The 13452-nt window shown below is 47.2% G+C and overlaps 1 protein-coding gene across 2 annotated transcripts in view; it reads right to left on the reverse strand.

Moving 5' to 3' along the window:
- Positions 1-13452, reverse strand: part of GPR137B (G protein-coupled receptor 137B) — a 68177-nt gene that overhangs the window by 37035 nt on the left and 17690 nt on the right. For both annotated transcript variants that reach the window (XM_005539723.5, XM_074039058.1), the window contains exon 2: positions 4780-4829. In XM_005539723.5, the coding sequence (XP_005539780.1) occupies positions 4780-4829 (50 nt within the window). The remainder of the gene's footprint in view (positions 1-4779; positions 4830-13452) is intronic.

The raw sequence follows: 13452 nt of genomic DNA on the forward strand, positions 1-13452 counted from the left end.
TCTTGCTCTGTCACCGGGCTAGAGAGCAGTAGTGCCATCACAGCTCACTGCAGCTTCAATCTCCTAGGCTCAAGTCTCTCACCTCGGCATTCTGAGTAGCTGGGAATACAGGCGCGCACCACCATGCCCAGCTGATTTTTTTTTTTTTTTTTTTTTTGGTAGCAATGGGATCTTGCTCTGTTGTCACGGCTGGTCTTGAATTCCAGGGTTCAAGTGATGCTCCCACCTCAGCCTCCCAAAGCGCTAGGATTACAAACATAAGCCACTGCTTTTTCACTTAAAGAAACGGAAAAGCAGGCCAGGCGTGGTGGCGTGTACCTATAATCCCAGCACTCTGTGAAGCCGAGGAGGGAGAGTTGCTTGAGTCCAGGAGTTCAAGGCCAGCCTGGGCAACATAGCAAGACACTGTCTCTACAAAAAAAAATTTTTTTTTGGTAGCTGGATGTAGCGACGTACACATGTATTCCCAGCTACTTAGGAAGCTGAGGCAGGAGGATCGCTTGAGCCCAGGAGATTAAGGCTGTAGTGAGCTATGACTGCACCACCGCCACTGCACTCCAGCCCGGTTGAGACCTTGTCTCTTTAAAAAAAAAAAAAAAAAGAAAACCTGGCTCACTATATTTTTTACTTATTTAAAAAATCACAAAGCTAGAGGGCAAACAGTTGAAAATGTTTAAAATCAACGTGTTCTTGAGCACTCCCATGCCCAATGTTCACATTTCTTAAACCAAATAAATTAAAATACACAGACTGAGAAAGAGAAAGCCTGAATCAAACTGCCTTCCACTCCAGCAAAACTCGAGCTAGCAGATGTGGGAGGGCAGAGGAGGTTTTAAGTGAAAAATAAAGTGGTTCTTGGCTGAGCTGAATATAAATTATCTTCAAAACCAGTGAATTACCACAGGAATAGATTGGAGTGGAAAGTTTCAACTAGTTCTAGACCAATGGCTCATGTTTTATTTCAAGGGAGTCATGATTAAATTAGAGAAGCCAATCTATTTAGAAGCCAACATACCAAATCATCTCAAGGGACAGACTGTGGCCTGAAATGTCTCTAGTGGCGTCTGGTTTAAGAGAACTGAGGAATTCTATAGATGAGACTAAAGATGTGCCTACACAGGAATAACTCCTAGTATTTCTTTACATTTGGCAACAAAATCACTAGGACTGGGTTAACAGGCATCTCCCATTGAAACTTCACCCTCCTGTTTCAAGGAACTCTCCAACTTCACTGGCCCAAACATCTCACTTTTTTTTTTCTTTTTTTTTTTTTTGAGATGGCGTTTTTGTTCTTGTTGCCCAGGCTGGTATGCAACGGCGCAATCTCAGCTCACCGCAACCTCGACCTCCTGGGTTCAAGTGATTCTCCTGCCTCAGTCTCCCAAGTAGCTGGGATTACAGGTGTGCACCACCACGCCCGGCTAATTTTTCTATTTTTAGTAGGGACGGGATTTCACCATGTTGGCCAGGATGGTCTTGAACTCCTGACCTCAGGTGATCTGCCCACCTCGGCCTCCCAAAGTGCTGGGATTACAGGCATGAGCCACCGTGCCGGGTCCCAAACATCTCATTTTTAACATCTGGATCCAATTATATTTCTCCCCATCTTCTCCCTTCATTTCTGCAAATCCCTTCCCAATAAAATGCAGCCATAACTGTCAGCACAGCCTGTCTTTGAGGTACACTTTGGCTCAAGGATCAAGCGAGGACTGCCCCACGCACATATCTTCTCACCTGAAGACCCCAGTCCTTGTGCTCAGAGGTTGAAAGCTTTTTAAACAATTTCCCTTCTGACCAGTGCTTTCATATTCCACCTTTAGAAGACACTTAATTACCCTAGCCTCAACTGCTTCCAAGATAAAATCAGTTCCATGATCTAATCAGACAGAATGTTCTCCACACCCATCTTCACTCATGCTTTGACGTACATTTCTGGTTGGGGGCATGCAGGGCAAAGACTATAGATGCAGAGGCGAGGCTACTATTTTGTTACTGGAGAAGAGAGGGAACTGTCTACTTGTACTTTATACGGGTTGAACATCCCTAACCTGAAAATTCAAAATCTGAAATGCTCCAAAATCTGAAACTTTTTGAGCATCTATCAACATGATGCTACAATTGGAGAATTCCACACCGGACTTTATGTGATGGATTGCAGTCAAAACAGTTAAAACTGTTTTATGCTGAATTATTAAAAATACTGTATAAAATTGCCTTCAGGAGATGTGTATAAGGTGTATCTGAAACATAAATACATTTCATGTTAGACTTGTGTCCCATCCAATCCCCTCATCTCTCATTATGTATACACAAATATTTCTTTTTCCTTTTTTTTTTTTTTTGAGACAGAGTCCGCTCTGTTGCCCAGGCTGGAGTGCAGTGGCGTGATCTCCACACACTGCAACCTCCACCCCTTAGGCTTACGCAGTTCTCCCATCTCAGCCTCCTGGGTAGCTGGGATTACAGGCGCCTGCCACCACACCCAGCTAATTTTTGTATTTTTAGTAGAAACAGGGTTTCACCATGTTGGTCAGACTGGTCTCAAACTTCTGACCTCAAATGATCCACCCTCTTCAGCCTCCCAAAGTGCTAGGATTACAGAAGTGAGCCACTGTGCCCAGCCTGTATATGCAGATATTTCAAAATCCAATCTGAAATCTAAAATACTTTTGGTCCTAAGCATTTCAAATTAGGGACACTCAACCTGCACTTTAAATTGCTCTCCTTGGGACCAACATCATTTCATAGCAGATGCTGAGGTTCCACCTGAGTCTGGCAGAGACGTGAACTGAGCCACGTGCAAAGCAGTGAAGGGAGACAGCAAGATCAGGTGAAAAACAAAACAAAGCCCGGGATGGTGAGTCTTGGGACTTATATCTTGGCCCAGGCACCTTCACAGAACTTTCTGAACTTCAGAGAAACTTTCTGAACTGGTTTCCTTGGATATAAACTCAGGATTAAACTATTACACCTTCAGAATTTTAAGTAAAAAGTCTTTATGTATTTTTAGATGATATATATTTAAATAAAATATGTATACGATTTAACATATTTTAAAAAATGACAAAATAATTTTTCATTTTGACCCAAGGAGGTGATGGCCAGAGTCACCTTTTCAGAAATGTTTGCCAGAGGCAGTGGAGTTCTCCTGGGCAGAGACGCCAGAACCCCTGGACCCACGCTGCACCCCCTCGCCTCTTCCAGAGGGCTGCTCTCCTCCCCCAACCCCAGTCAAACCTGACCATTCTTTTTTTTTTTGAGACGGATTCTCACTCTCTTGCCCAGGCTGGAGCACAGTGGTGCAATCTTGGCTCACTGAAACCTCTGCCTCCTGAGCTCAAGTGATTCTCCCACCTCAGCCTCCTAAGTAGCTGAGACAACAGATGTGCGCCAGCTCGCCCAGATAGTTTTTGTATTTTTAGTAGAGACAGGGTTTCACTGTGTTGGCCAGGCTGGTCTCGAACTCCTGACCTCAAGTGATCAGACCACCTTGGCCTCCCAAAGTGCTGGGATTACAGGCGTGAGCCTCCATGCCCGGCCAAACCTGACTATTCTTTAAGCCACTGGTTCTTGGCCTTAGGAAAGTCATAGGCCTCTTTGAAAATCTGGGGAGAGCTATGAACCCCTACATAGGAAAATGCAGGCCGGGCGCGATGGCTCACGCCTGTAATCCCAGCACTTTGGGAGGCCAAGGCGGGTGGATCACAAGGTCAAGAAACCCCGTCTCTACTAAAAATATAAAAAAAAAAAATTAGCCGGGCGAGGTGGCGGGCGCCTGTAGTCCCAGCTACTCGGGAGGCTGAGGCAGGAGAATGGCGTGATCCCGGGAGGCAGAGCTTGCAGTGAGCCGAGATCGCGCCATTGCACTCCAGCCAGGGGGACAGAGCAAGACTCCGTCTCAAAAAAAAAAAAAAAAAAAAACATGCAGATCCCCCTCTTCACATAACTTAAGAGGTTCCCTTCCAGATTACACTCTGGCACAAGCCTCTCTTCTTCCACAAAATGTCCATGCCTCCCGGTGTCCATGCTTTTGGCATGTTACATATCCTGCTTTGCCTGATTCTGCAAGCCTTTGTGTTAAGCCATCTTTACAAATATAGTGTCCACTTCTCAACTATAATACATTCTTCCTCGTGGTGCCTAACTGAGCACTGAATGGTCAGAACGGTATTCCTGGATGTGGATGGATACCTTTCAAGTAGCTGTGTAGCAACTTAGGGTTCAATGGGCTCTGAAGTTCCGAAAAACAAGGAGCCGGAGCCTACCAGCAGCTGAGACAAGGCACGTAAGGCCACCAGGTGGTAGGCTGCAGGGGCAAGGCCCTTCCACAGCTGCAGCTGCACCTGCACCTACACCTGCAACTGCACCTGCACTGGGAGCATGGGAGGGGCAGGATGGGGAACGGGGAGCACCTGACAAAGCACCGCATCTTCAAGGAACCCTGTTTCCTTCTGCTGAGGCTCTTACTTCTCAGAAAGGTTTAGAGGCAACATACACCTATTTTATTCCCATCTGTTTCCTCCTGTTAGGAAAGGCACCAGGCTCTTGTTTCCGAACTGGGTAAGTATGATGCAAGCCCCCATGATTCATGAAGTCATGATTCGATGACCTGACTGTCACCGGCAATGCACACGGTGCTTGTGGGCAGCCAGCCAGCAGGCAGGACTGCTTCTGGCGGCTCACAGAGCAGCGATGTGTGCAAACCCTGACGGAGAGATGAGACTCACATGTCAGCACTTTCCCCTTCTACCACAGAAAGGGATGCCCCGCGGTACTTACCGGTATTTGAGTAATTCTGGAGAATATTTTGACTTGGCTTTGAAAATCACCTGCAACGACAGAAAAACATGGCAGGTTGACAGAACCAGACTGATACCATCACTGGGAATTCCTCTGCCCGTGCAGCCCCCGGTGCTGGGGCATGTATTTTGTAATGGAAACATCCACATTTGTTATGCCAAATATTTCTTATATTGCACATACAGTTTTAACAGTAAAGGATGGTTAAAAAAAAGAAAACAAAAGTAAATGTATTACTAGTCTACCATGGCCAAGTATTTCTCTTAAGATTTTTTTTTTTTTTTTGAGATGGAATTTCACTCTCGTTGCCCAAGCTGGAGTGCAATGGCGCCATTTCGGCTCACTGCAACCTCTGCCTCCTGGGTTCAAGTGATTCTTCTGCCTCAGCCTCTCGAGTAGCTGGGATTACAGGTGTCACCACACCCAGTTAATTTTTGTATTTTTAGTAGAGATGGGATTTCACCATGTTAGCCAGGCTGGTATCGACCTCCTGACCTCAGGTGATCCACCAGCCTCAGCCTCCCAAAGTGCTGGGATTACAGGCATGAGCCACCACACCCGGCCTTAAGATTCTTATTTAAGATAAGCAGTCCACTCTCTTTATTAGCATTTTTGCTGGCACCAAATTAGTAAGTGTCTGCCTACCCAGGTCTCAAACATTGCAGTACATTTAAAATAACAAAACGTCTCTGGACTATGGAAGTATTACACTGGACTGTTTTCTAAAAGAGAAATATTGCAGACTGGCATTTCTCAAGCTCTTTTCTAAGTCTTCACAATTGCTGAATTGCCCACACACACTGGATGGCAGAGAGCCTGGCAGAGCCTTAGAGAAGGTGAAGAGGAGGCAGAAAGTAGACGTCCACGCACGCTTCCACTCCCCAGACAGGGAGGCTGCTACTGCTACAGCATGTGCTGGAGATTCAAGCAGGGGCCCAGGCTCATGGGGATCTCAGTGGGCGGGGGGGTCTCTGGGGACTGGGGTAGCCCGTGGAGCAGTTATACATGAGCACACGGATCCCTGGGGTTTAATAGGGTTGCAGTACAGTACTGGGAGAAGACAGAAAGGGTGTGGAAGACTGGAGGAGACAGGATAGCTTTTCAGAAACAATCTGTCGAGTAGCTGAAGACCCCCATTCCAGCAAGTCTGGACTCTTTGACCAACATCTCTCCATTCTCCCCCCACAGCCCCCTCATCCCCCAGCTCCTGGCAACCACCACTGTACTCTCTATTTCTACAAGTTCGAACCTGTTTAGATTCCACATATAAGCGGGATCTATTTGTCTTTCTGTGCCTGGCTTCTTTCACTTAGCGTAGTGTCCTCCAGCCATGTTGAGTAAGTCCTGGCGAGTTCCACAGCGTGGTGACTACAGTCTGTAACAATGCATTGTATACTTGAAATTTGCTAAGAGAGATCTTAAGTGTTCTCACCACAAAACAAGGGTGCGCAACTATGTAAGGTGATGGATATGTTATTAACTAGCTTGACTGTGGGAATCATTCCTCATGTATATGTATTATCAAAACATCACAGTGCACACTTTGAATATATTCCATCTTTGTCAATTATACCTCAATGAAGCTGGGGTGGGGAAAGAAGACTCAGATTCCCCACTTGCAAGCAAACTGCTCTCCATGGAGTTCCTAAACCCACCCTCAGCCTCGGGGCCTTTCCTCCCACAGCCCCCTGAAGCTCCTGAACCCCAGTGCTCAACGTGCATATCCACCTGGTCCTCCTCTGCCTCATGAATCCCCGGTCACATCCACTCTCCGCTGCTTCTCAGGGAGATGGCTGAAGTGGGAGGATCGCTTGTGCCCAGGAGTTCGGGACCACCCTCGCCAACACAGTGTGAGGCCTCAGCTCTTAAAAAAAAACCATAAAATAATGATCTTATGATGGCCAGGCACGGTGGCTCACACCTGACCTCAAGTGCTCCACTCACCTTGGCCTCCCAAAGTGCTGGGATTACATACGTGAGCCACTGTGCCCCGTCATTCCTAAAGACTTTTAAGTAAGCACCTCTTCCCTTTTATAACCTCCTCCGAGCTTCACAGGTGAGCCTTCCAACCTTCTAGAAGAATTATTTGGTTCTGCTGTGAGTTTTCTCTTTGTCATAAATCCTTTTTGGAAATAGGTAAGAGGTAGGGGTTTACACCATGTATATATTAAAATGTTTTTCTCTGGTAATGGCGCAACAGATGGCTCAGTACAGCGACCCTCCTTTAAAGAAGTCCTGGTTCTGCTTTATCTGACAACCCCCCACGGGATTTCAGTCAAGACACATCACCTTTGGTATTTTTCTGATACCCATAAAAGGACATGTTACCAAACAACCTCTCTTAGAAACAAGAAACAGATTAATACATGACTCCAAAGTTCCATTACAAAATATGCTACTGATTTCATGCAACGTAGAACAATGCCCTTCTGTTAAACAGTCCTGAGGGATCTTGCTTTTAATAACTGAGGCTTCTTCACAAATGCCAAAGTAAGAAGAAGAAACTACAGAATTTTTAAAAAAGTGTTTGACCCGTTCAATATAAAAATCTGTTTTGGTATTTTGCCCACTTAGTGGGGTTTACTGAGTGGTAGGGAACTCAGTTCAACGCTCCTGGATTACTCTTACCCAACACATAAAGCAGCTATATTGCAGCGCTCCAGGCCACCATACATAAATGTTCATATGCTTTGCCCCAACAATTCCACTTGTAAGAATTTATTCTGAGGCAGGCCTCCTCAAGCTGTCCCAGCAGAACTGGAAATTAGTAAGAAATATTACTGAAAATAAATGTCATGTGATCAAACAAGTTCAGAAACTGCTAGGAAAACTGTCTCCCCCTGCAGGAATTCTCAGAGCCTTTCAAAGGCAGATACATTGTCAACCTTCAAGAGAAACATACGGTAGACAGTGGTTTTCCAAATTTATTTGACCAATTACAGTCTTCCTAATGCGTGTTCCCGGGAATAGAGTTTGCAAAGCACTGTGCTATGGAACCAAGTATGAACAGAAGGTTCACGGCAGCCTTAATAAGAGTGATGATAACAATAACAACAACAACAACAAAGGAGAAGCAGCAGCAACTTTAAGATGCTCCCCAGCCTTTACCCCACGAACATGAACACAGATCAAGCAATGCACTGAGTACAAGAGGACCCTGGAGTTCACCATTCTAGCCCTGAAAGGAAAGGATGACTTACGCCAGCCAAGAAGCGGATAATTCACAAACCCTCACTCATTTCATCACTAGATCCACCTCCCTGCCTGAAGGGAAAAAGTCATCAGCATATCAAGGCACAATCTGATGTTAAATCAGTCATTTTGATCCTCCCAAGCTCAAAGCCACAGTGCTAACAACATCAAAATAAAAGCCTTGACCATGATTTTGAAAAACTCTATCCACTTCTTATAATTTGTGGCAATATACCTTGAATTCGGGCTGGGTGCAGTGGCTCACACCTGTAATCCCAGCACTTTGGAAGACTGAGGCAAGTGGATCACCAGAGGTCAGGAGTTCAAGACCAACCTGGCCAACATGGTGAAACCCTGTCTCCACTAAAACTATAAAAATTAGCCAGGTGTGGTGGCAGATGCCTGGAATCCCAGCTACTTGGGAGGCTGAAGCAGGAGAATTGCCTGAACCCGGGAGGCAGAGGTTGCAGTGAGCTGAACTGTTGCACAATTACACCATTGCACTCTAGCCTGGGCAACAAGAGCGAAACTCCATGCATCCATCCATCTATGTATCTATCTCTTTCTCTCTCTCTCTCTCTTGAATTCATCTGGGCACTATTCAAGCTGTGCTTAGAAACTTCCTTAATCCTTCAAGTTAATCCCTAAACTTAAGTTCCTTAAAGTTGTGTTTTAACTCCTGGCATGTGAAACTGAAATAATATATATATGCACTTACATTATCTATATAACTTATTATATAGATAATATCAGCACACACACATATAATTTCAGTACAACTTTTGCCCTCGTTAATTAAAGGGCATAAACCAAGTTTTCAAAAACAGAAATATAAACTCTCCCACCCACTCCCTGTGTGTTCTGAGAGACTGTACTAAAGACTGATGGGTGTCCGGAACTTGAGCTAAACCTCCTGGCTCACCCTGGCTCTCTGACTGGCCGGGCTCTCATATCCGGCTGCCCATCTCTGCCAGTCTGCACTGGCTCCCACTGACCTTGGCAGGAACTTGGCTGGGAGGGGCGACGGCTCCTGTGGGGAAGCAGACATTAATTCTGTTGTCATACTCTCTGGTGCTTTGACAGAGTGGGCACTCCCTGCTCAGTGTCCCCAGATGTACGAGAATGAAAAAGAGGGAGATGTGACCCCTATGAGAGGCTAAGGAACAAATGAGGCCAGATGAAAATTTACATCATCCTGGCTTTCCGACTGCTGGTGTTCAAGTCAGGTCAACTGATACTCAGCATTAAGTCTGCACCAGACACTGGGTTGGACCCAAGAATTGTAAAAAGAAGGAGAAGCTGGGCCTGTCCCAGAGAAATACACAGGCAGACAGACATGTCAGTAATAAGTACCAGTGGTGTGAGGAGGTATGGGAAGTGTGAGAAGTGTGGGGAGGCATGGGGAGGTGTGTAGAGGCATGGGAGGTGTGAGGAGGTATTGAAAAGTGTGAGGAGGCATGGGAGGTGTGAGGAGGTATGAGAGGTGTAGGAATGCATGGGGAGGTGCGGGAGGTAGGAGGAGATGGGAAGAGGTGTGAAAAGTGTGTGGAGATATGGGAGGTGTAGGAAGTGTGAGGCAGTATGGGAGGTGTGTGGAGGTGTGAGGAGGTGTGAAAAGTGTGGAGGCATGGGAGGTATGAGGAGGTGTATTAGTCTGTTTTCATGCTGCTGATGAAGGCATATGTGAGACTTGGAAGAAAAAGAGGTTTAATTGGACTTACAATTCCACATGGCTAGGGAAGCCTCAAAATCACGGGTGGTGGCAAAAGGCACTTCTTACACGGCAGTGGCAAGAGAAAAAAATGAGAAGGAAGCAAAAGCGGAAACCCCTGATAATCCCATCAGGTCTCCTGAGACTTATTCACTATCACGAGAACAGCGCAGGAAAGACTGGCCCCCATGATTCAATTACCTCCCCCCAGGTCCCTCCCACAACACATGGAAATTCTGGGAGATACAATTCAAGTTGAGATTTAGATGGGGACACAGTCAAATCATATCATTCCATCCCTGGCCCCTCCACATCTCATGTCCTCATATTTCAAAACCAATCGTGCCTTCCCAACAGTCCCCCAAAGTCTTAACTCATTTCAGCATTAACCTAGAAGTCCACAGTCCAAAGTTTCATCTGAGATAAGGCAAGTCCCTTCTGCCTATGAGCCTGTAAAATCAAAAGCAAGCTAGTTACTTCCTAGATACAATGGAGGTACAGGCATTGGGTAAATACAGCCATTCCAAGTGGGAGAAATTGGCCAAAACAAAGTGGTTACAGGGCCCATGCAAGTCTGAAATCCAGCAAGTCAGTCAAATTTTAAAGCTCCAAAATGATCTCCTTTGACTCCAAGTCTCATATCCAGGTCATGGTGATGCAAGAGGTAGGTTCCCATGGTCTTGGGCAGCTCCGCCCCTGTGACTTTGCAGGGTACAGCCTCCCTCCCGGCTGCTTTCACGGGCTGGTGTTGAGTGTCTGTGACTTTTCCAGGTGCACGGTGCAAGCTGTCTGTGGATCTACCATTCTGGGGTCTGGAGGACAGTGACCCTCTTCTCACAGCTCCACTAGGTGGTGCCCCAGTAGGGACTCTATGTGGGGGCTCTGACCCCACATTTCCCTTCTGCACTGCCCCAGCAGAGGTTCTCCATGAGGGCCCCACCCCCACAGCAAACTTTTGCCTGGGCATCCACGCATTTCCATACAACTTCTGAAATCTAGGCGGAGGTTCCCAAACCTCAGTTCTTGACTTCTGTGCACCTGCAGGCTCAATACCATATGGAAGCTGTCAAGGCTTGGGGCTTCCACCCTCTGAAGCCACAGCCCAAGCTCTACATTGGCCCCTTTCAGCCATGGCTGGAGCAGCTGGGACACAGGGCACGAAGTCCCTAGGCTGCACACAGCATGGGGACCCTGGGCCCGGCCCACAAAACCCCTTTTTTCTCCTGGGACTCAGGGCCTATGATGGGAGGGGCTGCCGTGAAGGTCTCTGACATAGCCTAGGGATATTTTCCCCATGGTCTTGAGGATTAATACTAGGCTCTTTGCTATTTATACACATTTCTGTAGCCTGCTTGAATTTCTTCTCAGAAAATGGGTTTGTCCTTTCTATTGTATAGTCAGGCTGCAAATTTTCTGAATTTTTATGCTCTGTTTCCCTTTTAAAACTGAATGCCTTTAAGAGTACTAAAGTCACCTCTTAAATGTTTTGTTGCTTAGAAATTTCTTCTGCCAGATACCCTAAATCACCTCTCTGAAGTTCAAAGTTCCACAAATCTCTAGGGCAAGGGTAAAATGCCACCAATCTCTTTGCTAAAATATAACAAGAGTCACCTTTGCTCCAGTTCCCAACAAGTTCCTCATCTCTATTTGAGACTACCTCAGCCTGGATTTTATTGACCATATCACTATCAGCATTTTGGGCAAAGCCATTCAACAATTCTCTAGGAAGTTCCAAACTTTCCCACACTTTCCTGTCTTCTTCTGAGTCCTCTAACTGTTGCAATCTCTGTCTGTTACTCAGTTCCAAAGTTACTTCACATTTTTGGGTATCTTTTCAGCAACACCCCACTCCTGGTACCAATTTACCGTATTAGTCCGTTTTCACACTGCTGGTAAAGACATACCCAAGACTGAGAAGAAAGAGAGGTTTAATTGGACTTCCAATTCCACATGGCTGGGGAGGCCTCAGAATCATGGCAGGAGGCGAAAGGCACTTCTTACATGGTGGCGACAAGAGAGAAAAAATGAGGAAGCAAAAGCAGAAACCCCTGATAAACCCATCAGATCTTGTGAGACTTATTCACCATCACAAGAATAGCATGGGAAAGAGCGGCCCCCATGATTCAATTACCTCCCTGTGGGTCCCTCCCACAACACATGGGAATTCTGGGAGATAAAATTCAAGCTGAGATTTGGATGGCGACACAGCCAAGCCATAACAGGAGGTGTGAAAAGCATGTGGAGGTGTGGGAGGTATGAAGAGGTGTGAGTGGGAGGCATGAGGAGGTGTGAAGTGTGTGTGGAGCTGTGGGAGGTATGAGGAGGTGTGGGAAGCATGAGGAGGTGTGAACCTGCATGTGGACTTAGGAGCGGTGAGGGAGGGGATGAGGAGAGAAGGTGCTGCAGGAGCCTGGAGCTGGGGAGGGCAGCAGAAGGCCGGGCTGGGGCGCGAACCAGTCAGGAAGAGGCTGCCATCCAGGGTAAGGGTGTGGAGGGCTTCAGGGGAGCATTGGCACAGTTGGAATGCAGACCTGTGCTGTGAGAGGGGTCCCTGGGGTACAGAGCAAAACAAAGGCTGCAGACCACGGGTTGACAGAGAAGGTGAAAATGAAGACAAATCAGAGGCCCAACGCAGATTCAGGATGCCTGGGCCTGGAGGGCATGGCGGGGAAATAGAGGGTGACCACTAAGAGGCACGGGGTTCCTTCTGGGGTGCAAAAGGTCTACAGTGGACTGTGGGGTCACTGCGCAACTCTGAATATGGTACACTTTGAGATAGGGACAGCACAGAAAATGTGAATTGTATCTCAATAAAGCTGTTATTAAAAAAAAAAATTAAGAGTAGGGAGGAGGTCAAGGAGCAGTCCCCTCAGTGGTAAAGGCCTCAAAGACTACAGGGGAGAGAGGCCCGGGGCAGGGGACAGTCAGGGTGTCCAGTGCGGCTGAGAGACCGGACCGCTTCACCTTGAGCTGCCATAGGGCCTGGCCAAGGGCGGGCTCAGCTGACAGGGAGGCTGGAGGGGGAACGGGCAGGCCCTGGATGGCAGCAGGAGGAAGTGGGAGCAGTGAGTCAGTTCAAGAGCATAATTCCACAAGCGCATGTTTGTGAAATCCAAGAGAGAGGTTTTCAGGGGGTTCAGACCTGGTTTATAAGATGGGGAGACCTGAGCATGCTTGTAGGCAGACAGAAGGAGCCTGGGTCCAGAGAAGGGTAGGCAGGGAGAGGCAGGAGGCAGGGAAGGGTGGAGGCCAAGAAACTGAGGCAGCAGGGAGGGGTCTGAGGGAGCACAGCAGGGAGGGGTCTGAGGGAGCATGGCAGGGACAGCCATGGGGGTGCCATCTGCCTAACCACAGAGACCCCAGGGGAAGTGAGCTCAGGTTGGAGAGTCCCAGCTGCTTCTTGGGGAACCCGATCAGGAACTGAATGGTCAGTAAATGACAGCCCCACTTCCTTTCCCTCCCCTTCCTTGGGCTCCACACAGCCTCTGAAAACACCAGGGTTTTTCAGGGCTTCCCCCATTGTGGCAAAAAAGGATGGGAGGACAGGGGAGGGGAGCAGAATCAGGCCTGAAGGAGAAAGAAGAAATTGCAGTGACTTTCATCAGAAACCCTGAAGTCTGTCATCCGGTGAAAAGAAAGCACTTCACCCTAGTGGCAAATTCCTTTCAGTTTTAGCATCGTTTCTTCTGCTTTTGAAAGTCCCACCTAAAACCTCAGCAGAACCTAGAATGGATCTGGGGATGGTGCTG

The sequence above is a fragment of the Macaca fascicularis genome, chromosome 1 (assembly GCF_037993035.2).
Source record: "Macaca fascicularis isolate 582-1 chromosome 1, T2T-MFA8v1.1".
In the NCBI taxonomy this organism is placed as follows: domain Eukaryota; kingdom Metazoa; phylum Chordata; class Mammalia; order Primates; family Cercopithecidae; genus Macaca; species Macaca fascicularis.